This window comes from Pyrenophora tritici-repentis, chromosome 6, assembly GCF_003171515.1.
Source record: "Pyrenophora tritici-repentis strain M4 chromosome 6, whole genome shotgun sequence".
NCBI lineage: Eukaryota > Fungi > Ascomycota > Dothideomycetes > Pleosporales > Pleosporaceae > Pyrenophora > Pyrenophora tritici-repentis.
Window position 1 is genome coordinate 2,820,451 of NC_089395.1, and position 22,785 is coordinate 2,843,235.

Genomic DNA, 22,785 nt, shown 5'->3' on the forward strand with positions numbered 1-22,785 from the left:
TAGCTTGACTTGACTTGCTTTGAAGTGGGGTTGACGAGCGGGTTGCGTTGACTGGAGTTGAACGAGTGTGGAGCGCTGGTGTCGAGGAAGAAGAAGACGAGAGGCGGGGTCTGTTGTTTTTATCTCTTTGTGGGTGGCGTGTTTGCTTAGCGTAATTTCTGATAATGCCAAGGCTTGTGTTGCCTGATGGACAGGAGGGCAGGAGCGCAATCGCGTGGCAGCAGTGAATGCGAGAACGCGAGTTTATGAGCATCCTATTTAGCACATGTTCTATTGAATGTGCTATCAATTGTGGCAATAGAGGCACAGTATGACAAGACGTGTATGCTAGAGGTGCATGTCACGTGACGGGTTCCTTCATCTGAACTCTTCAACCCCCTGAACAATCAAGTAAAACACACCATACGCTGTAACATTCAATTACTACCCTAGGGTATCAAAGATATTTATGTATGCAAGATATAGTAGCCAATCATCTCACTGTTCTTGTGAAGTGACTGAGAAGAAACACATACTCAGCTCTTAATGAATAACTAAGATATACAGTGTGAAAACCTAGCGCGAGACAACCCAGCCTTCATCAAACCCCAGCATTACTCTATTTAGCATTACCACTTTCCTCGAACCTGAAATCCGGATTACCATCATCTCCCTGTATCCTTTCAATCTCTGTTTGAATCGCCAACACCCAGTGATCACGCTCTGCACGCGACCGAGCCCGAAAGACCACACTACGACCCTTGCTGCCCAACTTAGCGACGCGCTTCAATTTCGTCCGCTTGCCCTCCTTGCGATTTTGTTCGCCACCACCAGCGCCTTCTTCTGCGCGGAACCAGCTCTTGGCTTTACCGTGCCAGATGACAAATGTCGTCATGACATCCTCGTCTGTAGACGTCCAACCATCCTCCAGATAGATGCGTGGCAGAGCGTGGTGGCCTGGCTTGTTGGCATCGAAGGTTTGGTTCTGGTAGAGGAGATCACTCTCTGTAAGCAGACCCGAGTAGATGTAGCAGTCTTTGAGATCCAAGTTTGCGATGCGCTCATGGTGGATGTTTGCGAGTTGTTTTCCGACCCTATTTCGCAACACATCGCGGAAGATGAGTAATGTTCCGGCGGTGAGTATGACGCTGCAACGCGTGAAGGGAGCGTGGATGCGTGGCTTGCGGTAGAGCATCCCACTCATATGAACACTACGGCACCCACCGATGCCACACATGTTGTAGAGCTGTGGGGATGCAAAAGACTGTGTCACTTCCCACTTGCGAGCGAATTGACCAACATGAGCTTCTGTTTCTTCGTCAATCTTAAGGGCGCTGAGGTTGCGTTCACGCGTGGACTTGTAGAGTACAATGTCAGCTGCAGTACGGTGCTTCCAGTACTTTGCAAGCGCTCGTAGATGTTGTATCCATTCCTTTCGGCGGGCTTTGTTAGCGGCCTGTAGACGAATGATGAGGCCGTTCTTCATCACCAGCTCAAGACTGCGGTTGATATCGACCTCGTTTGTAGCACCGTCATTACTCATCGAGTCATCGACATCTTCATCAAAGTCTACGTCCGAACCGTCTTCGAGGTCCGCATCAGCGGGGCTAGCACCTAGTCGGGCTTTACGAACCTTGACCACGTCGGCCAAGTTGATGTATCCGTCGCAGTTGAGCAGATTCTGTTCTTTGCGCGCCGCTTCATCCGCTGCATCCTCATCGCGCAGTCGTCTGGCCTCGGGCGTGCTTGATTGACCATCCACCAGCCACTCGATTTCGCCATCTTGTAGCCCATACGGGTTGACAGCCCAGCTGTCCGGCACTGCGTCTTTGACGGCCTGAGCTGTCGGCACCGCGGCATTTTCCGAGGCAGGCAGTTTCGGTGGTGGGGGTGGAGTGACCTTGGTGGGACGTGAAAAGACCAGGAACTGATCATGGCTGGCAAAGTACAACTGCTTGTGGTACATGAGTCCTAGCCGCTTTGCCCTCCCTCGCTGGCCCGTCAGTCTAATCAGGAAGCCCTCCACAGGAACCGGCTCTGTTAGCGTCTTACGCTTCTTCTTCGTTATCGCTGTTGTAGGATAATGTGTCTTTGGTCGCAGTTCCAGTTCGTGCGACTTGAGCATGGCTATGGTGCCGTACATCTTTCGTTCGTTTGCTCCATGTATCCATTCGAGCCGATCGTATCGCTTCCAAGCCAGACCTATGCGCTGGTCCTTGATCCACGAGTCTAACACGTCCCGCCATTCTGGCGAGTCTTGTAATTGATCCAAGCAGCGTCTGATCAAGTCCTCCGCAACAGCCTGTTCCTCATGCATTGTCCTCAGTACAGCCTCTTCGGCGTTTGCCGCCTTGTGCACTGCATTTTGGGACGCCTCCAGTTTCTCGAACGGGTTGACTATTCGTACGCTAAGGCTCATGTCTGGTATGTTGATTTGGAGCTCAGAGGCGCGCAGCCAGCCGAGGACATTTCTAAGAAAGGTATACCACTCGACGGCATTGGAGGCGGTTCGGGCCTGCATGATGAATATCAGGGTTTCCCGTGACCCGGGCGACGAAACGACTATAGACTTGTCCAGCGACGAATAAAGGTTGACTTTGCTAGTTTTCCGGCCCAGTGGAATTGTATATGCAGCCTTCTTGCTTGCACCGGCATGTTCAATTTCCGGAATGACCTGTCAAGGAAGTTAGCGCTGCAAGTCTGCTGGCAGTGTCTGAAGCTCACCCTAGTCTGGTAAAATTGCAGCACAAAGTCGGCGTCGTTAACGTGACTATGCCGGCAAACCACCATATACTCCCGCCACTTGTCTTTGACGCGAGACACAACTCGTTGATTGACGTTCTCATCAAAATCTTCTGGAACCTCTGCTGCAGCATCGACTCGGACGAGCATTCGCTCCATCTTCACGACAAGCCCGTCCTTTATCTTTTGCCTCCGAACCTTGCTGCCTGCTCTCTGAACGGTCATCTGCGCTTTCTTTGCTTTGAGTTGGATGTTAGCCAGCCTAGAGTCTTCAGGAATGTCGAATTTGACCAAATTCTGTAGCTTCGACTTTTTGCGCGTCAACTCTCCCGTCGCAGGATCTGTTCCATTCAACTCTCCCGAGGGAGTTGAGCGAATCTCTGACCTCTTCTTGACCCTTGCCAGTATGCTTTTCGCGGGTGGTGTCGGATCGACATCAGCGGGAGCCGGGGCCTTGTTACTGTCAGCCTTATGTAGTAGAGACGATGTTGAGTTAGCATCTACAGAAGCGGCTCCGGTAGTCGATGCAGCAGCACCAAAGCTTTCGACGTTGGACAACGGTCGTTTTCCGAGAGCCTTGGCTCCTGGCTCATCTTGGCTTGGAGGGAGCTGTAATCCATTCGCCTGTGCCCGTTCGGAGTCGTCTCCATCTGTAATGGGTGTAGAGGATGCGGTGACAAATGACTTGTTACTTGATCGAAGGGTCCTCTGTTCCGTGTTGGCACCGTTTGCATGGCTCTCGTCCTCTTGATCTTCCTCATCCTCTGGTTCGGATGGCGCGTCGACAAACTCATCTTCTTCGGTATCTACTATGACATGGCTCTTTTGCTCTGAGCCCCGAGGTATCGCTAAAGCAGGGGGTGTTGTCGCAGTCGCACCTGCCGTGCCATTTGCGCCGCTAGCCTCGGATTCCTGCGCGCCTTCCTCTTCTTCTGCTTCGAGTTCTTCGGGCTGGGGGAAGCTGTGTTGGAAGAGGGCAGACGAACTGGGGCCTTCCTGGCCGCTCAGCTGGCGTTGGCGCGCCTCACGCGGGTCTGAGGAGAAGGTCGCGGCGCGCGATGAGTAATTGATTCGTAGATGGTGTTTGTACCAGTCATGTCGACGTTTGCTCAGCCATGCAGTCTATAGATATTCAGTCAGCGCTGGCCTGAGAGACACATTGGGAAGCATACCGGGATAGGACCGATGAAGTAGCGCCTCGACGTGAGGTGTAAATGTTCAGGTGTCGCATGTTGCTGCAATTCTTAGTACCTGACATGTCATGTAGCTGCAATAAATCATACCAGTCGCTGTGCGGTATATGAATCCGGGGAGAGATTGGGGACTTCAGGCTGGTGCCATGAGCGGCGCTGCTGTTCGGGCATTGAACCTCTCCTGTCTCGATTTGGCCGCGGAGGTGCGCGTGTCCAGGTCACCGTCAAGTGCTAGCCAAAGACATGGACACTAAACAACATACATGTGCAAGCTAGAAAAAGATGCAACTGCTGCCCAGGCGCACATACATGTAGTAGAGTGGCAGCTACGACGGCTCGCTGTACGTGCGTGCGACACGTGCCGTCCAAATGTAGATTCTCTGGGCCAGGTTGTGGCGTCATTATTTGAGGCGCAAAGCCACCCCTGCGCCAATCATCAACTTATTTGCACATGCTTGCGTCTAGCCCTGGAGTCGTGCAAGCCATCGACTTCCACCAACGCTAACCTGGCAGCGACACGTTGCGTTGTCATCTCCAGTCCCAGCAGTTTCAAAAGGACGGGTGTCGGACACGCAGTTTGTGGCGCAGGCAAGCTCGACCTAATCTTAGCTTCGTTAGTGAAAGCATACCTCCTTTCTTTCCTTGTCGACTTCTTCATGTAAAAGACGAGAAACCAGGGAACAAGCACAACGCATCTTATAGTCTTACAGTACTTAAACCCCACATGCAGTCTAGATAGCCGGCAGCCCAACAAACCCCGCTGGTCCCGCCCTCGGGTTCCGCAACACACTTTGGTTCCGCTTCGCCCAAGCGAACCACAATCTCGCCAAAACGTGCAGTTTCAGATCTCAACATACCCCTTCTGGTAAATTCTGCACTTGGCTGTTGATTCTCGCCTCGGGTGATCTGCTTTGTGGCGCTGACGGAACGAGGGTCTTCCTGGTCAGCATTATGTTGACATCTTGGTAGCACATGTTGGTCATGGCGGATACGGTGAGAGACGAACACGTGACATTGCCAACCTCACCGCATTGTCGTCTTCCGGCTGATGCAAGATACGTCATAGGAGAGCTCTTGCGACATGTGTATGTCTTCACGCTATGAATCCAACAGCCGAAATGTCTTCTCTTAATTTCAATATCCTCTGCACGCAACATTCACCTGCTACTATGAGCTATATTTAGTACAGGTCATCTTATTAGAAGCGGAAAGTGATGCTATTGCTGTCCACGATGCATAACATGACATGTTATCACGTATATCGCTAGCTATCAACCCCAACGACTGGTTCATTGCCATCCTGTCCCACGGTTGACCAAGACCCTGTTCGAGGTCCCGTACCGCCGCTTACAACCACGCCCACATGACTTGGCACGGCTCTATGAACCATAGAGCAAACGCTCGCACTGCATGTGTTAGTCTGGTCATTGCCTGGTACATCAGGCAGCAGTTGCGCACGGACCCTGCGACAGTGACCACCATTTCCTGTCTTCCAAAACAAATCTCTCTGTACCTCAGAAACTCAAACCGAAAATATCCATCATGGCCCTAGTTGGAACCCTCCTCTTCTGCACAGACTGCGGGAATCTATTAGAATACCCTTCGCCTTCCGCAACAAAGACCATCATATGCCAAATCTGCGACGCGCCAAATCCAAGTACACACTACTCAAGCTCAACCCGTAACCCACATACTAACAAACTCCCACAGACAAATGGCCCACATCAGTACAAACAACATCCAAGCCAGACGCCTTTCCCTCTGCCCTTGGACAGAAGCACAGCGAAATCCAGACCATCGAAGAGGGCGACATAGAGACGTGGGCCGAGATTCTTCAGGCCTGTTCCAAGTGCGGTAATCCTGAGATGCTGTTTACGACCATGCAGTTGCGTGGAGCGGATGAGGGGACTACTATATTTTTCAAGTGTCCGAAGTGCAATTTCAGGTATGGTGGTTTGGGTTTTGGGGGGAGATTACTGCTAATGGTGTGAAGGTCGAAGATGGATAATTGATGCGAGCACATCGTCCTCCTGTCAGTGCATAAACGTGGCGTGTCGGTCTCCACGGTGCTAATTCGTCTATGCCGCACACTTGTGGTCAGCTTGGAAAGATTACATCTTTGACTTGAGACTTACATTCGTGGTGAGCGTACGAAGAGCAGGCGTCGAATATCACCGGACTACCCATGGCAGCATCAACGGATGTATTGCCATCCCAAAGATCGCCATGCATCAGACAAGGAAAGATACTCCTGCCTTCTGTCTCGAGTGGATGCAATAACCTTGGGATTACCTTTTCCATGATCGCCTCGCGTAGTTCTGCCATTTCTTGCTCGTAGCCCTGCGAGTCTTCTCCAAGCTCGAAGAACCGTCGTATACCTCGCGAAAAGCTTTCTTCCCAGGTGTCGCATTCTGTAGTATCCTGCTGAAGGCGTCCCTGGTATGTTGAGACTGGGAATCCAAATTTTCCAGATGGCGACACTCCTTTCTTGTGGAGTTTTGCGACCAAAGCGGGGAAATCGGAGACTTCGGGAACCTCGTTTGTCATGTCATGGAACGCGCACAAGAAGAAGTAGGTGTCTGCCTCATTCTTGTAGTCTTCATGGGCTGTGTCAAACGTTTCACTTACTTGCTTCAACACCAGGATCGACGTACGAGATCAACGTCTTAGGTACAGCAACCTCCTCGTTCCAAATTGAAGAGTCTGTCATCTTGAGTTTTGCATGCAGTTTGAAGGACTAAAAGATAAGAGGACAGTGATGACAGTGGATCACCTACTTATACAAGGCTACAAACCGTAAGGTTGACGATATGCGGCCAATCAGAGTGGCGAGCATTGCGGCACAGCTTAAGCGCCCAATGTGGCCCCCGCATATATGAACCACATCCTCAGCCTGATACAGAGTTGTGGAGAACAACATTCGTTGAGAATTCGGAAAGTAGACCTTTGTTTTTAATGCACTTACTAGAGCAAACAGTGAGCGGTCAGTTATGGAGTAGCATTTTTGAGGGAATTCAAAACGCCTATTGCTTCATCAAATTAAGTCAAACCAAAGTGCAGTGGCAGCTGCTTATCTGAGCGGGTGATATTTCCCTTGCTCGCCCCACCCCATCTCGAATCCTTCAGAGTGCATGGGGCCGTATGCCTGGCTTCCGCCGACGCGCACATCGATGCAAGGCTCTACGACAGTAGTCGTGTGTTCTATTCCAGACATACCATCTAGATCAAAGCCTAGAGTTGCTTTCTATCCCAGGTCATTGTACACGTCGCAGCCTCATATACGGGAGACTTTGGTGGTACTTCTTAAGAACCGACCTTTCGCATCTACAGATGCGGTGTCGCGTATGGCGGGGTAGTCGCATAACAGAACGATGCAATCGAATTCGCACCACCGAGGGCCAGTTGCTTCAGCTGCATCTAGCGGCTCGTTCTTTTCAAGGAATTTCACCAAAAGAGAAACTGGCCGTCCCGGCGACAGCATTGAGTACCCTAAGGGTTCCATTGGCCTCATTACCCTCCATAATCCCGGAGAAGATGCAGTGGCTGATTTAATCTTCGTCCATGGTCTGAATGGTGGATCAGAAAGTACATGGACGAAGAACGGAAACCCTTCACTGTTCTGGCCTTCGGCGTGGTTACCGAACGACGAAGCATTTCGAGATGTCAGAATCCATACGTTTGGCTACGCATCGGGATTAAGCCGCGAGTCCGTTCTTCACGTTCCCGATTTTGCGCGGTCTTTGCTAGCCTCAATACATGACTCCCCAACTATATCATCCAAAGATCACGTGAGTATTGCTTGGCATATGATTATGTACCACTCTGACCGTAATAGGTACCAATGATCCTACTCGGGCACAGCATGGGTGGCCTGGTAGTTAAGAAAGCCTACATTCTCGGTCATCAAACGAAGGAGTTTGAAGATGTGGCCCGCAACATATTCGCCATCTTCTTCTTAGCCACACCGCACCAAGGAGCTGGAATAGCGGATACTCTGGGTAGGCTTCTGGCGTTAGCTCCGGGCTCACGCCCGTTTGTTCAAGATCTTTCGCCTGAATCGCCAGTGCTCCAGTCCATCAACGAGGACTTCCCATTATACAGCAACGATTTGAAACTTTTCTCGTTCTACGAAAATGAGCCAACGAAAATCGGCATAGGAACCCAACTGATCGTGGAAAAGCATTGCGCAGTAATGAATTACCCCAACGAGCGAAAGAACTATCTGAACGCAAACCACCGCAATGTGGCAAAGTTCTCAGTCCAAACGGATCCCTCCTATTTAGCCATCAGGAACGCGTTAGCCACCACAATAGCGAGCAAAAGAGCATCAAAACAAACATCAAGCCAAAGAGTGGGATATGAGCAGCTCGAAACTCTCAACTCGTTTTTAGGGATAACTGAACTTCCTGATGACGAGCTAGAGAGCCAGTCTCTTAGACTATCCGAAACTTGCACGTGGTTCCTTGAGCGTGAAAAATTCAATCAGTAGAAAAACGCAGCGATTTCGAAGACGCTCTGGATACGTGGTCGACCTGGTGCAGGGAAAAGTGTCCTCTCAGCTCACGTTGTTCATCATCTGAGGGAACTAGGTCTTGATTGCTCTTTCTACTTTTTCGTCCGCGGAGACAAGACAAAAGCTACGATCAACGCTTTCCTCCGTTCGATGGCCTGGCAGATGGCAAAACAGCACTCCCACCTGTTGAGCACCATTCTAGAGATGTCGACAAGTTCCCGTTCTACCTCAATTAATAAGAGTGATCATGTTACATTATGGCGTCGGCTTTTCTTGAGTGAGCTCTTCAAATGCCGTCTGGATAGACCGCAATACTGGGTCATCGATGCCATAGACGAGTGAAAAGAAGGCTCAGAGCTCGTAAATCTGTTGGCAAAGATACAGGACGTCTGGCCAGTCTGTTTGCTTATCTTGTCGAGAGATCCGTTTGATCGATACGCTGACGCCACCGTTCAAAGGGCTGAAGTCATCTCAGAGGCTATCGAGTTAGAAGATACCAATCGAGACATCTCGCAGTATCTGCGCTCATATGAAGACCACCTTCCTGCGGCAAGCTCGAAAGAACGCAAGGCGATGTCGATGAAAATACTCCGGAATGCCAACGGATGCTTCCTCTGGGTGACGCTAGTAGTCAAGGAGCTTCGTCAGGTTCATACTTCAACTGAAATTCGGAAGGCCCTCTTGAGTAATACGGCCGATATGGATGAGTTATACGGCCGTATCCTCAATGATATGGCGAACGCGCGGTTTGGCAAGGACCTCGCGAAAGCTATACTGACTTGGACGACATTCTCATTCCGGTTTTTGTCTACGGACGAATTGCATTGCGCGATAGAGCTCGATCTCAATGACGCGATTGATGACATCGAACGATCTATTAGCACATGTTGCGGCAATCTCGTCTATGTAGATCGGAGTAAGAAGGTCCAATTGCTCCACCTTACTGTCAGAGACTTCCTCACAAGACAAGGCATGCGATCCGAATTCCAGATCGACCGCGCGGATGCTCATAGACGTCTGGCTCTCGTCTGCCTCCGCTATCTGACACGTAGTCCGGTACGAGCGACACATGCTCGGAAGCTGAGTGTTGTTCAGTCCTAAGAAAAACCGCGGCTCATGGATTACGCGTGTGATTATGTGTTTCAACACATTTTCCACGTAAGTTCAAGTGATAGCGAGGTACTAGAAGCATTGTCCAAGTTCATGGGCTCCGAATCTGTCCTCAAATGGATCGAACATCTTGCCAGGAAAGGCGAATTAGACAAGGTTTTCCAGGCTGGGAAAACTATAAATAACCTTCTAGGTCGTTTGGCGCAACACAGTCCACTGGTGGAGTTGCGAAAAGAGCTCACACTCTTGCATAGCTGGGGAAATGATCTCATTCACTTGGTCACCAAATTTGGAAAGGAGCTTTCATTCTCACCTTCCTCGATACATCGACTGATACCGCCGTTCTGCCCTATTGATTCTGCACCAAGTAGGCAGTTCTCGTCGCCACATCGGGGATTAAGTGTCTTTGGACGAAGCTCAGAAGGCTGGCAGGACTGTTTATCGATACTCAACTACACGAAACCTGATCGTCCGCTGACTGTAGCCATTTCCCAGAAATTCTTCGGGATGGGATTTTTCACCGGGAAAGTCATAGTCTACGACGACGTTACTTGCCAGGAGCAGAACACGTTGCTTCACGGCGAGCCAGTTCGGGCTCTATCATTCAGCCAATATGGATCCTCGTGTGCTTCCGCTGGGGCGAAATACATCCGAGTATGGGATCTTACCAACTGGACTGAGGTACACAATTTTCGCATTCCTGTCATGTGCCTCGCGTTGACATTCGGCGAAGAAGATTTATTGTTATTTGCGGCCACTAAGAGTAATGGGCTCATGTGTTGGAATCTCGCGAACGGCGGTGCTCCTGAAAACCTCACAAATTGGACGATTGACTTCGACGACCAATCCGGTTTGCAGTCCCGGCAGCCCACTTTGGCAGCGTTCTGTCAACAACAAAATTTGCTAGCTGTTGTGTATCGAGGAGAAGACCTACTGTTATGGGACTATGAAAGAGAGCGCATGCACGACATCTATGAGAAAGAAACAGGCTCCAATTTACATGGGCCGCTGAAGATCTCTGATGGGAGTACGACTGTCTGGAGCCTTCAGTTCAGCACCCTAGGAGACGATACTCTACTCGCTGCGGCCTATTCTGATGGGGACCTCGTTATTTACGATACCATCCACGGTACTGTTCGGGATATACTAGTTGGCGTAAATGCTCAGAAGCTCTCTTGCTCTTCCGACGATCGCACATTAGCATGTGTAGATTCTCTGGGTACCATTCAACTATACGACCTGGAGACGGGGAAACTACTATATCGCCTTGAATTCGAAGGCGACGCCATAGCGCCAAGGACGCTCGCTTTCACCTCGGATAATCACCGACTAATCGATATACGTGCTAACCAATGCCGTCTATGGGACCCTGCAGTGTTGTTACGCCAAGATCTGGACGACGAGGATAGCGACACTGTTTCGGTATCGACTGTACCACGTGAGGTTAGTTTTCGAGGTTCCATGTCCATCCACATCACTGCCATCGAGTGTATCATGTCAGAATTTTTCGTGTTTTGTGGCAAGGAAGATGGTTTAGTACATATTTACGACATCTCCCGCGAACCTCAGGGTACCCAGCTTTTTATCCAAACTACCGGTGTCCCTATCATGTTACTGCATTTCAACGTGGAGAGTACAATGCTGGCCTGCAGCGACGCAGGTAGTAGAGTCACGATTAGGCATGTGAAGAGAAACGGACGGAAGAACTGGGCTACAGCCGAGCCTCTAGTCGATTTGGTAGTGGGCCAAGGTGTTACCGGGCTACTCTCAAGTGCAAAATTTTCGCGTTATCTGGCTGCCACGGATGAAAAAACGTATCTCTGGTCGAGATCACCGGATTCTGATGATATCTTACTGCAACGAATAAAACTTGAAAGCAAAGGCCAGTGGGTACAGCACGGTATCAGCACAGAACTACTTCTTTGGGTATCAGCTACATCTGCTAAGATATATCTTTGGTCGACCTTCGAAGTGTTGCATATGGTGTCTTTCGCGAACATGGTCGAGCCTTTCATGGCCATAGATCACATTCGTCCGCTTCGCCATCCCCGTTACTTTGCCGCTGTTCTAATCGACCCCACGAGAACGCAATCTTCGCAAAACACCATCTCCATCTACGATTTTAGCGACTTCAACACCCATGCACAAGAAGTAGGCTGCATACAAAACCTCGGTACCCTGTCATCTGCCGTCAATGTAATAATCGGCATTGACAACGATCGACTAGTGTTTCTGGACACCAATAATTGGGTGCGATCCCTTCCCATTGGCACAGCCAATGCTACTGCTGTAAGGCACTTCTTCATACCGAGTGACTGGGTGAGTCTTGTCCGAGACCTGGTTTTGAAGCTTGGTCACAGTGGCGAGATTATATTTGTCAAACGCGCAGAGCTATTTGTGATCAAGCGAGGACTGGATATGACAGATGAGGGTATCATTACACCGCGAAAGATGAGAATGAGTCCTCGAAGCGCCATGTTTGGCACATTGCCGTATCATGCTAGTAGTTATTGAGTAGCCGTGCTTCCGCGCTTTACTCTATCCCTAGTGCGTGAGCAATAATACCCATACACAAAGCTTGACTTATCATGCTTGAATATGTGCAATTGCATGTTTCTCTGTGTCGTGTTTTAACCCCACAAAAATCAGCTTGCCCACTATCTTCGGTGGATTCAAAAGCAAGCCCGTCAAGCAAGGTCTGATGACAACTAGTTGTCTCTGTTTGCGACACGGGAATATGAGAATACTGCTCAGCTGGCAAAGGTATGTATTTTCTTGGATTGAATTAACTACTGTTACTTCATACGCGCTGTGATTGAGGCTTACTCTGCGTCGTGACCTGGCAGGCACATGTGTGGCACAGCACGCACGGACCTCAACCGTAGCGCCTAGCTCTGATGAGGTCACTATTGACATTGATCAGTTGTTACCAAACCACCTTATAATGTCGAATGACAAGGGATTAGAGATTGCCGAAACATCAGAGCAATCACTTACACCTTTTACAGTGTTCAGTCGTCGTCGACAGATATATTTCACATACCTTCTCGGCTACTTGACGCTCGCTTCATCCTTGACAGCAACGATATACTTGCCTTTGATCGAGGATTTGAGCAAGCAGTACAATGCATCTATTTTCGATATCGATCTCACTATAACGCTCTATCTCGTGTTTCAGGCGCTTTCGCCAGCCTTCTTTGGCCCCATGTCCGATTCCCTTGGTTGCCGCCCCGTCTTCCTAATTACTTTCGCCATCTATTGTGCAGCAAGCCTTGGACTCGCCCTCAACAAACATAGCTACGCTGCTCTAACAGTTCTTCGGTCAATCCAGAGTATTGGCGGCTCGGCCGTCATGTCGCTTGCTTATGCAGTTGTGGCAGATGTTTCCCTCCCTGCAGAGCGAGGCAAGATTCTTGGGCCAATGCTTGCTTCAACGAACTTTGGACCTTGTCTCGGTCCTGTTATAGGAGGTGGAATTGTTTTGGCTACTTGACAGACACAGTGGTGTTTTTGGACTCTAGTAATTTTCGATCTATCTTCGCTCATGATGATCGGGTGGACCATGCCGGAGACTGCAAGAGCTATTGTCGGGAACGGTGCAGTGTGTGCACATGGCTTGTCGAAAACATGGTGGTCATACCTGAAGAACTCAAAATCACATGAACCAGATGTTGAGGCTCATTCAGGTGTTACTGGCGACATCAATCAAGGCAAAACTGGGGTCGGCGTATGGAGCTTCCCGAATCCGCTCTCTTCTATACGCCTCATTTTTTACGCAGATACTTTCCTCACGCTTTGGTCGGCCGCATCTCCATACGCGGTATGGTATTGCATTCAGGCCTGATACCTCTTGTATACGGTCAGGAATACGCCTATAACCCCTTGGCTGTGAGCTTCTGCTTCCTTTCCGGTGGCGCTGGCGTAATTCTTGGCTGCTTCCTCGCAGGCCGTCTCATGGATTATAACTACAAGGCGACAGCGAAAAATTTGATTTGACAATCGATCGTACGTCTGGTAATCATCTTCGCGACTTTCCAATCGAGGCTGCTCGTTCGCGAGGCTCGTACTGTCTACATGTGCTATCTATTGGGGCTCTTACAGGCTACGGTTGGGCTATCAAACACAAAATACACCCTATTGTACCATTAATTCTTCAATTCTTCATTGGTGCGAGATGCACAATCGTACTTTGTTGGAGTGGGTGAACCGTACGCATAGGGAAGAAGTTGAGGATTGACTGAGGTTGTATTGTACAAGCTATGGAAAGTTTATGTAGGTGAGTGACCATAAACAGCGCTAGTCTCAGATAGGCATCGTCCCATCACCAAACCGTGACACACCCCCCAGTTGTCACCAAGTCAGTGAGTTGGTGATAACTGACCTGTATCCAGCAGATGAACCACGAATGATGTACCACCACTAGGTGGTTGGCCGTCATCTACCTGAATCTTGTCTCTATACTGTTGACGTGAAGCCCATTCATTTAGGGCAGTGATCGGAATGGTCTGGTCTGACTTGGTCTTGGTCTGGTCTGGCGATTTTTTGAGACCGTGGTCGGACCGGTCTAGATGATCGGACCGGTCCGGCTATAAATAGGTCCACGTGACTAGATCTTAGACTAATCTAGCCAGAAAATTTAGCACAATATGAGTCATTAAGATCAAGGTAAGTCTTCTACTTACATAGAACAATCAAGTCCTTAACAACCTACTTATATACTATTGTTATGGAGCCTTCAACACCAACCTCACCGTCCCCATCGAATATTATAAGACTAGATTTAACGTCTCTTACTCCATCTCCTATCCCCACGTCATCACCCACCCCTATACTATCACCCACTCCTATTCAATATCACGAATCTCCAGATGAGTTCGTGCAGGGCGGTATCACGTACGTGAAACGTGCAATAATTGCAAGGAAGGATTTCCGTCAAGGTACATCACACATCTGGAAGTACGGACTCCAATACATTCGAGATAGCGATAAGAAAGAGGTGTATTACTGCCATGAGTGCAGGGTTGGGAAGAGCAAGCAAGAGTTGTTTGTCATCAATGGCACTTCTAGGATCCGGAATCACCTGGAACAGAAGCACCAGATTGATCCCCAGAGTGGCATCAAGCGAAAGGGTTCTGTACGGAAGTCTATAATCGACCAGCAAAAGGATGGGGCTGCTTCCAGCATCTTTTTCTGGAAGGAGTCAGTAGAGAAGTTTAAAGAGCTTCTAATTCGTTGGATTGTGTACTGCCATATCGCCTTCTTTCAATTAGAGAACCAGTACTTTCGTGAACTACTCCTCTTTTTAAATCCGGCACTACTCAACCACCTCCCGAAGGCTGCGAAGACTATCCGAAGCTGGGTAATGAATGCATTCATATCGAAGAAGCAACAGCTTAGGGAGGACCTACACCATTCACGGAGTAGGATCTCTATCTCCTTTGATCTCTGGACTTCACCAAACCCTTACGCTATCCTAGGCGTCGTCGCTATGTGGATTGATACTACCGGCATGCGACGTGTTACCGCTTTAGGTATGCGACGTATATACGGCGAACATACTGGAGAGAATCTTGGATCGGTGGTCCTTGAATTGCTGGAAGAATACGACATTAGCGGAGATCAGATTGGATACTTTATGCTGGATAATGCCTCGGCAAATGATACCGCTGTTGAGTTTATACTCAAGGATCTCTGCCCATGGATGAAGTCAAAACAACGTCGTCATCGCCGGCTGCGTTGCTTGGGCCATGTCATCAACCTCTGTTGCCAGGCGTTCCTTATGGGGCGAAACTGTGAGAAGTATCTTGCGAAGCTGGAGAAGCATCATCAACGTGGCGACTATACGAAGGTGGAAGAGCTCTGGAAGAAGTTCGGATGTTTGGGTCGTCTTCACAACCTGGTGCGATACATCAGGCTTACTCCACAACGGCGTGAGGAGTTTGCTACAATTATTATCGGCGGAGATCTTTCGCAATTCGACGGGCTTGAGCTTATCCAGAACAACTCGACCCGCTGGAACTCATGGTTTTATTCGATTACACGTGCATTAAATGTTCGAGAACGTTTAGAGCTCTTCTCGGCTCGTCATGTACCTGGAAAGGGCTCCGTAGGGATCGCGAACTTTAAGCTTGATGGACAGCACTGGTTTGAGCTTGAAAAGATTGAACTCGCTCTCAAAGACTTCTATGCTGCAACTTTGCTTTCTGAAGGTAAGAAGACGTCACTTGCGGACTGGTTTTCAACTTTGGACTGCCTTCTCCGGGAGATAAGCGAGACGAAGGATCACTACCACGACATCCACACTGAGGACGATAACAACTTTACATGGAAGTACCTTCAAGGCTGCGCTGATGCTGCTTGGTTAAAGTGCGTTGAGTACTATAACAATCAGCAGCTGAATTGGCAAAATCGATTCCCTGAAGATACTGACCTTCCACCGGCATATTATGCGGCTCAAATCCTTGATCCATATCGCAAGTGGGGATGGTTCAGGCAAGAGTGGGTTCTTCATGGCGACGAAGAGAAGAAGAGGTGGTTTGAAAACGCACAATTAGCGGTGAAGCATCTCTGGGAGACAGAGTATAAGGGAAGGTACCCTGTCGAGATGCTGCCACCACCAGCCAGGAAGGAGAGAGATCCTGACCCAGCATTTGATCGCCAGCGGGAACATAAGCGCATTCGAATAGACGCTCCAGTTTCTACAACTGATTTGTATGAACAATACATCTCTACTGACCGGCTTCATAACGAAGAGGCAGGTTGCAATGAGGCTATTGCGTACTGGCTATCTCGCTACGACTCCCAACGAGATCTCGCTCGCTTCGCTCTAGACATGTTTGCGATCTCGCCTATGTCGGATGAATGCGAACGTCTTTTTAGTAGCGCGAAGCTTACTATCGTCGATCGCCGTGGTAGGCTGAAGGCAGATATTATAGAAGCGTGCGAGTGTCTCCGGGCCTGGTATGGAAAGCCCCAAGCTGAGGGGAACAGCGATATCGAGGATAGTGAGAACGAAGACGACTAGATTGACAGTCAGTAGTAAAACACATTTCCTCGGCTTCCTTCTTTGCTTCAGCCTCATTCTTGGCGGTCTTGTTGGTCGGACCGGTCTGGTCGGACCGGTCCTTATGTAAGCACCTGGTCTGGTCTGGTCTGTACCCTCAGACCAGACCAGACCAGACCATTCCGATCACTGATTTAGGGCGTCCTTTATTTGCTTCGAAATCTTAGGATCCTTTTGAGCTTGTTCAACCTTGCGGACTCCAATAGGTGCTGGTGTCCAGTCTTTTGGTCGACCTGGGTGAAGTGGATTGAGTATCCAGCAGTCGGGTAAAGCGTGTGACAGCCCACAAACACAAGGTAGGTTTGCAATCCCAAGCTTAGCAGCTGAGGTAGATAGCACACTTGACTCAGTGGCAGTGGTCTGGGCAGCTCGGCGGATGTACTTCGTCATCTTTTCGACGTAGGCGGGCAAGCTGAGTAGATTTGTACCGTTTATCTCGTGTTCGTATATCTGATCGAGGCAGGTAGCAGCGTAGTTTGGATAGTGAGCTTGGCAGGCAATCAGGAAATCCTCCTGAGGCCTGTAGCTAGTTGTCTCTGGTAGGTTGATCGATTGGCATTGAGAAGTGATGTGTATCCAGTCAGCCATCCATTCATCGAGTTTCTTTAGGTTGCGTGGAGCGGTCTTCAGATTGGTGTATCTTGCTATTAAGTCGCGACTCCGATCGGCTGTAGAAGGACAGAATTGCTTCTTGAGAGCGACAAGTCGATCGTACACAGTAGGGAGATCCTGTATTAGGTAGAGATGACGCGTGGCGATAGACCTAGTGATCTCTGTATTTAGCTGCACCAGAGCTCTCTCTTGTTTCTGCAGCGTGATCTCGTCGAGTCTCCATTGTTCAACCTCCCATCGGTAGGAATCACGATCCTCAGTGGATAGATCAGAGAGCTTAGAAGCTCTAGCCTTATAGTCGGTGAGCTGAGGCTTAGGATTGGCAGCCTCTAGGTCAGGCAGACTCTCCTTTGGTGTATCTGGATTGACGTATTGCCAGATCTTGTGATCCTTCGCGAAGTCTCTGCAGAGAAAGATCCAGTTGAACCAGTCATCTGGTGTATTAAGGATAACAGTAACTCGAGTTACTGCTGATCCTGTAGCCATTGTGTGCGTAGAACAGACGTAGCAATCGTGCGTTATAGTGGACGCGGGTAATCGAGCGCTGTGGTGGACGCGGGGTAATCGTGCGGCTATGAGGGGCCTAGTAATCGTGCGCTATGAGGGACGCGGTAATCGTGCGGCTATGAGGGGCCTAGTAATCGTGCGCTATGAGGGACGCGGTAATCGGGAAATGAGTACAATCAGGATGCAGCCGGGCTCATAACTGTTGGAGTGGGTGAACCGTACGCATAGGGAAGAAGTTGAGGATTGACTGAGGTTGTATTGTACAAGCTATGGAAAGTTTATGTAGGTGAGTGACCATAAACAGCGCTAGTCTCAGATAGGCATCGTCCCATCACCAAACCGTGACATACTTCAGCTTTATAGCACTCTGAGGGTTGACATCTTCCCGTCTAAAGCCGGGACCGCTGCAGCCTCGAACAATATCACAAGATGTACGCTTTCAGCCATCGCTGTCGCTGTGCTCCAGCCACTCAAGGACTCTATAGGAAACGGATGGGTGCTTACGTCAATTGAACTGGTTGATGGTGTTTTCAGCATTCTCGGGGTTGTGTTGTTGCGGAAATGGGGTTGGAGATGGAGGCTGGCAAGGGTTGAAAAACAGTAAAACGACAACGACGTAGATCATTAAGTTAGGATTATAAAGGAAGCAGGTTTTTTTTGACTGCTTTCTACTTTATTATTGTATGTGTTTGAAAAAACGGCATTCTCTGATCTTATTCTACATGTCCCCTGGCTACCTTTCCCTTGACCGTGGATTCTCTACGAGGTTCCGTCAAATCATGTGGTTGATGATTCCTCAGTTGGAGATGCCAAGGATTGGTGCCGTCTCCTAGACCGTCCCTCCTCCTCGATCTTCTCCATCAGCCTGTCTGCGAGGAACCATTTCTCCCGACTTGCTCCCCCCAAGATTCTCCGACTAGATTCTAGGAATCTTTGCTTGAATACCAACCACAGCTCCTCGTTAGCTTTCTCGCCAGTCCCTGGCCTAGGATAAAAAGGGTCGTTCTTGGAAAATGCGGCGCAGGCTTGATCAACGCCTTGTTCATCCAAATCAATCGACCGACAGCAATCGAAGTCGAGGATCCACATGCAGTGAACGCCCAAGTAGTCAGACTGAAAGGTCGATGAAGGTGCATGCCCTGATCGTGGAGGAGCCAGCACATATTCGACGTCATTTGCGTCAATCTTTGCGCTCCAGTGCATTAGAGCAAGCGGTTCTGCCATCGTCTCGGCGTATGACTTGGCATCCAGACCTAAACCCTCCATTTGGTCTATATGAAGTGGTACATTTCGTAGACTGAAGCGCTGGAAGCGCGATTTGCTCACCCCCTCTTGTCTGTGGCGGCGTCGGCGCCCCAAATACGGGCGAATCAAACAAGCGTCATCAGCTGGATTGCCTCTGACGAAATCAGATAGTAGAGCGTTGCCGGCGCAGAAGAGGTCTACGATCTTGTCGCTGATAGAGCGCGGGACTTTGGGGATGCGTTCTGAGATCAGTGCTCTATAAGCAGAGTAGCCAGGAGAAAATTGTTGCAGGCTTGATGTCCACCAGGGATCGCTGGGCTGGAGTAGCTGGTGACATCGTGGTATTGAGAGAGGGGTCGAGGGAAGTGGTTGATGTTTGCTGCGGAGAATTTGACAGTCCATGTTGTAGTCATTTGTGACCGAGCGACCGGGCCCGCCATCTTCGCGCTTGATGGCTGTTTGTCGGTTATCCTCATCTTGACTATTTTCGAGAGTCCAGACGCTGTCGCAAAAGCCCTTTCCGATACAGCGGTATTGGCCGCTAGATTGTAGCATGATTGAAGGTAAGTTCGTGTTGTGTTGTAAAATTGGGAGTTGAGATTTTTGTATGATAGTGTTGTGTGAATGGTATTTTGTGGGCAAGGTGATGGTATTAAGGCAGTCGGGCCTTAGGATAGCGCTTCTTGGCTGCCACTATGGTCGATTCGGCTCATTGTATGCGTCATAACGATGACTCCGAGACTATTGTACCATGGTTGCAGACGATGAGGTGTGTGCACGTTTGCTATGTGAGCCATAGAGTCGTGCTAGGTCACTTGAGTGTTGTTGTAAGTGGTGGGTCAACAACGCATGTATGTCCCATGTGCGCGCGAAGATTTGCATCATCTCTACGGTAACACGGTACCCACCCTTGTCGTACCGAACTGAAAAATCATCGATTACATCATTTTGAAGAAAGCACTGCCGAGAGTTTTCACTCTTACATCTTGTGAGCCCCTCTCATCCTTGTACTCCGTGTCCTACTTATTCCAACTCGCGTTCAAGTCACGACTACTGCTCTTAACTCTAGATTTACGACGTCCCCCTCGAGACCGACCCTGACCCTTACCCTGATCGTGCGATGATCCTCTAGTAGATGGTATCGGGGTTTGAATGCTACGTGGGGTAGAGGCTGCGGGCTTGTCTTGACTAGCCCGAGTAATCCTGACCGCCGCATCAACTTAGTTCAGGAGGCTAGTCGTAAATTTGACAAGAACCTTATGTTTAGTTATAGTTGAAATATCCTTTTTTGAACTATGGCTAAATCTTCTAATCCTCGGTGTTGTCAGATACCTATCTAAGAGCTGACGGATGATCAGAAGAGGATGGGCTATGTCGGTTATCCTACTTGGCTTGCACTACCGGGTATTTTAGACCTCAGGAGTTACCAGAGAACATACATATATCCGTGTATCTTACATACAGTAGGTCTCACTGCCCATATATACCTTTACAGAAGCTTCCACGCACACATGCTCTTGATGAATGGCACTGTAGTCACCAAAATCCAAAACCCATAGGCAGATATCGCGGTTTATGAGGTATTTACCCGAGAGTATCTCGAATGTGCTTGACTCTTCCGCAACCGGCTGCCGCGTCAGGTCCTCCAAGCTCGATCACTACCACAGGCTTCCACAATGCATTCACCCTCATGGAGCCTCGCTAAAACGAGTTTACAGTCACATAATGACCTAGCTAGTGGTGTGTCGCTAACGGACCGCGAATAGAAATATCGCCAAGTTGCCATCACAGTAACTTCAGAGTTCTTCGAACCCACTCGCCATCGACAGGCTCATCAAAGTCAGTCAAACCGACACGACGAAAGGCTTCCTCTGTAGAATTCTCCGCTTTCTTCAGAACCAAGCCTATAATCTTCGGTCTCTGCCCTCTCTCTTTCCTCTCTCGGACAATCTGAACACAAAGATACTTTTTTACGTTATCGCGTTCATAATCTTTGTCAACACCTGGAAAATCTGCTGCAAATGAACACACAGCGTCACAATCGTTAGCTCTCTGATCCATGCATATACGACTCCCTGGCTTATTGGATCCCCCAATAGCCCAAGCTACCTCATTGAAGTTGTAGTCGTAGTCCGAGTCTGGTACATCGGCAACGTAGATTGGACGGCAGTGCCCAACCATAGTCAGGCTGCTCCCTTCTCGCACTCCGCCTTTTGGGTGGTTCGTATTCTTAAGCGCCATATTATGACCAAGCAAGCGCGGTCCGTATCTGTCTTCCCACAGTTGCCAGTTAGACATGGCTTCACTAGACATATCACCGCTTCTCCGCCATGTGTCGTCATACCACACTATCTGATGTGTTGTCCATGCGCAGCTCCACGACGGGCTCTGATATATTTTTGGAGGATCCTGCGCCCAGCTTGGGAACCAGGCCATGGACAGGAAAGGGTTACATGACCACACTCCGGCCAAGTACTCGCCCATCTCTGGCATCTGCAGCGCTGATGCCAGACCGGAGATTGCAGGGAATTTATCAGACTTGTCTGTGAGACTACGGACAGCCATCTCTTGCAGAATAGAATTACAGCTTGCAATCCTATCCCAGATTTCGGCATCTGAGGGATGCGTGACTTCATCTCGTTGGTGATAGAATTTGGTAAACATTACCTTGGCGAAATGTCCCTCTGGGGTTGTTTGTTTTCCCCGTATCTCTTCGACGTATAGTGTACTATTACATTCCGAGGCAATCTGACTTCGAAAGAAATGCAGGTTACGGGAAGAGAGAACTCTTTCTTGGAAAGCCCATCCCCGGCTATACAGTGGATGCTGCGTCATGTCTTAGCAGGGTTTACAAATGGTTTGCAGATGTATGCCGGAGTCGGGCCCAAAGGCATGCGAATGTAGTACGTTGCGGCCTTGAAATATACCCTCGTCTGAGCTACTAGCCAGATCTGCGCAGATTGTAAACGCAGCCTTACTGTACACTTGAGCCATACAAGATGACTCACGACTCCAATCATCGAAATTGTCTTGAAGGATACATAATTGGTCGATCCAGATCCACTCAAAACACATCTTGTGTGCAATACAAACAGCATCCTGCAAAGTTTGTGGCATATCCGCTGCCAAGAAGCCGGACTTTAGTCCATCGATGGTGTCGGACGTGGCTCTGAACGAGGTTCCCGGACCCCAGCAATAGCTCAAAGTGTTGGTAGGGCTGTAGCACTAGTGCTGAAAGGGAATAACGATAACTAGGAATGCATTCTGTTCGGTGATGGTTCTGATTCATTCTCTTGCGAAGGGGAACTATGGAAGAGCTAGATATAGGAGGTCTGGTCTGAGCGCTGCTCGGACGCCGCGATCAGTGCGCCTGTCCGCGTGACTGATATCAGTGCGCCTGCTCGCGTGGCCGAGATTAGTGCGGCCGATCGCGTGGCTGAGATGTCGTTGATATCTGTGATCCGACACAAAGCGACATATCGCCCGCTCATTTCTTGAGTGATGCATAGCCTCAGCTGGCCAAGATTGTGAAGAGGAATCTTGACAAGACGTGTCAGAAGCTTCACATCTCCTGGTAGAGTACAGGCTGCACCATGCGATCGAGTGCAACGTTCAAACCAGCTTTTTGCAAGGTCAAGGCATGATGCATCGTCTGATTTTTTCGCTACGCGTCGTCCCAGGTATCTGTCATCGATACCCTTGTATTCGGACCAAAACGGTATTTCGAACTCTATACAGAATGTAAATTAGAATCACGTTACTCGGAATTCCTCGATTAACATACCATACACGGCACAAAGCCTTAGCTGATGTGGTAGAAT

At 49.4% G+C, this 22,785-nt stretch overlaps 9 protein-coding genes across 9 annotated transcripts; 4 read left to right on the forward strand and 5 right to left on the reverse strand.

The window, feature by feature from the left end:
• Positions 1-598: 598 nt before the first annotated feature.
• PtrM4_122990 (uncharacterized protein) lies at positions 599-4,316 on the reverse strand (the record flags this gene model as incomplete). The annotated part of the gene is made up of 3 exons (XM_066108550.1): positions 599-2,653; positions 2,704-3,843; positions 4,224-4,316. 3 exons carry the CDS (start codon positions 4,314-4,316, stop codon positions 599-601), a joined length of 3,288 nt encoding a protein of 1,095 aa, XP_065961735.1.
• A 1,140-nt stretch (positions 4,317-5,456) lies between these two features.
• PtrM4_123000 (RPB9, DNA-directed RNA polymerase, subunit M-Transcription elongation factor TFIIS) lies at positions 5,457-5,926 on the forward strand (the record flags this gene model as incomplete). The annotated part of the gene is made up of 3 exons (XM_066108551.1): positions 5,457-5,571; positions 5,625-5,859; positions 5,908-5,926. 3 exons carry the CDS (start codon positions 5,457-5,459, stop codon positions 5,924-5,926), a joined length of 369 nt encoding a protein of 122 aa, XP_065961736.1.
• An 85-nt stretch (positions 5,927-6,011) lies between these two features.
• Positions 6,012-6,624, reverse strand: PtrM4_123010 (Fructosamin-kin domain containing protein; the record flags this gene model as incomplete). The annotated part of the gene is made up of 2 exons (XM_066108552.1): positions 6,012-6,520; positions 6,543-6,624. The coding sequence occupies 2 exons, from the start codon at positions 6,622-6,624 to the stop codon at positions 6,012-6,014; spliced, it is 591 nt and encodes a 196-aa protein (XP_065961737.1).
• Positions 6,625-7,285: 661 nt separating this feature from the next.
• On the forward strand, positions 7,286-8,403 carry PtrM4_123020 (PGAP1 domain containing protein; the record flags this gene model as incomplete). The annotated part of the gene is made up of 2 exons (XM_066108553.1): positions 7,286-7,702; positions 7,750-8,403. 2 exons carry the CDS (start codon positions 7,286-7,288, stop codon positions 8,401-8,403), a joined length of 1,071 nt encoding a protein of 356 aa, XP_065961738.1.
• A 281-nt stretch (positions 8,404-8,684) lies between these two features.
• PtrM4_123030 (WD40 repeat protein) lies at positions 8,685-12,051 on the forward strand (the record flags this gene model as incomplete). Its single annotated transcript, XM_066108554.1, has 3 exons — positions 8,685-8,704; positions 8,886-9,483; positions 9,628-12,051. The coding sequence occupies 3 exons, from the start codon at positions 8,685-8,687 to the stop codon at positions 12,049-12,051; spliced, it is 3,042 nt and encodes a 1,013-aa protein (XP_065961739.1).
• A 2,212-nt stretch (positions 12,052-14,263) lies between these two features.
• PtrM4_123040 (uncharacterized protein) lies at positions 14,264-16,561 on the forward strand (the record flags this gene model as incomplete). The annotated part of the gene is made up of 1 exon (XM_066108555.1): positions 14,264-16,561. One exon carries the CDS (start codon positions 14,264-14,266, stop codon positions 16,559-16,561), a length of 2,298 nt encoding a protein of 765 aa, XP_065961740.1.
• Positions 16,562-16,726: 165 nt separating this feature from the next.
• PtrM4_123050 (uncharacterized protein) lies at positions 16,727-17,698 on the reverse strand (the record flags this gene model as incomplete). The annotated part of the gene is made up of 1 exon (XM_001935543.1): positions 16,727-17,698. The coding sequence occupies one exon, from the start codon at positions 17,696-17,698 to the stop codon at positions 16,727-16,729; it is 972 nt and encodes a 323-aa protein (XP_001935578.1).
• A 798-nt stretch (positions 17,699-18,496) lies between these two features.
• PtrM4_123060 (DUF3669 domain containing protein) lies at positions 18,497-19,519 on the reverse strand (the record flags this gene model as incomplete). The annotated part of the gene is made up of 1 exon (XM_066108556.1): positions 18,497-19,519. One exon carries the CDS (start codon positions 19,517-19,519, stop codon positions 18,497-18,499), a length of 1,023 nt encoding a protein of 340 aa, XP_065961741.1.
• Positions 19,520-20,749: 1,230 nt separating this feature from the next.
• Positions 20,750-21,262, reverse strand: PtrM4_123070 (uncharacterized protein; the record flags this gene model as incomplete). Its single annotated transcript, XM_066108557.1, has 1 exon — positions 20,750-21,262. One exon carries the CDS (start codon positions 21,260-21,262, stop codon positions 20,750-20,752), a length of 513 nt encoding a protein of 170 aa, XP_065961742.1.
• Between the last annotated feature and the right edge of the window lie 1,523 nt (positions 21,263-22,785).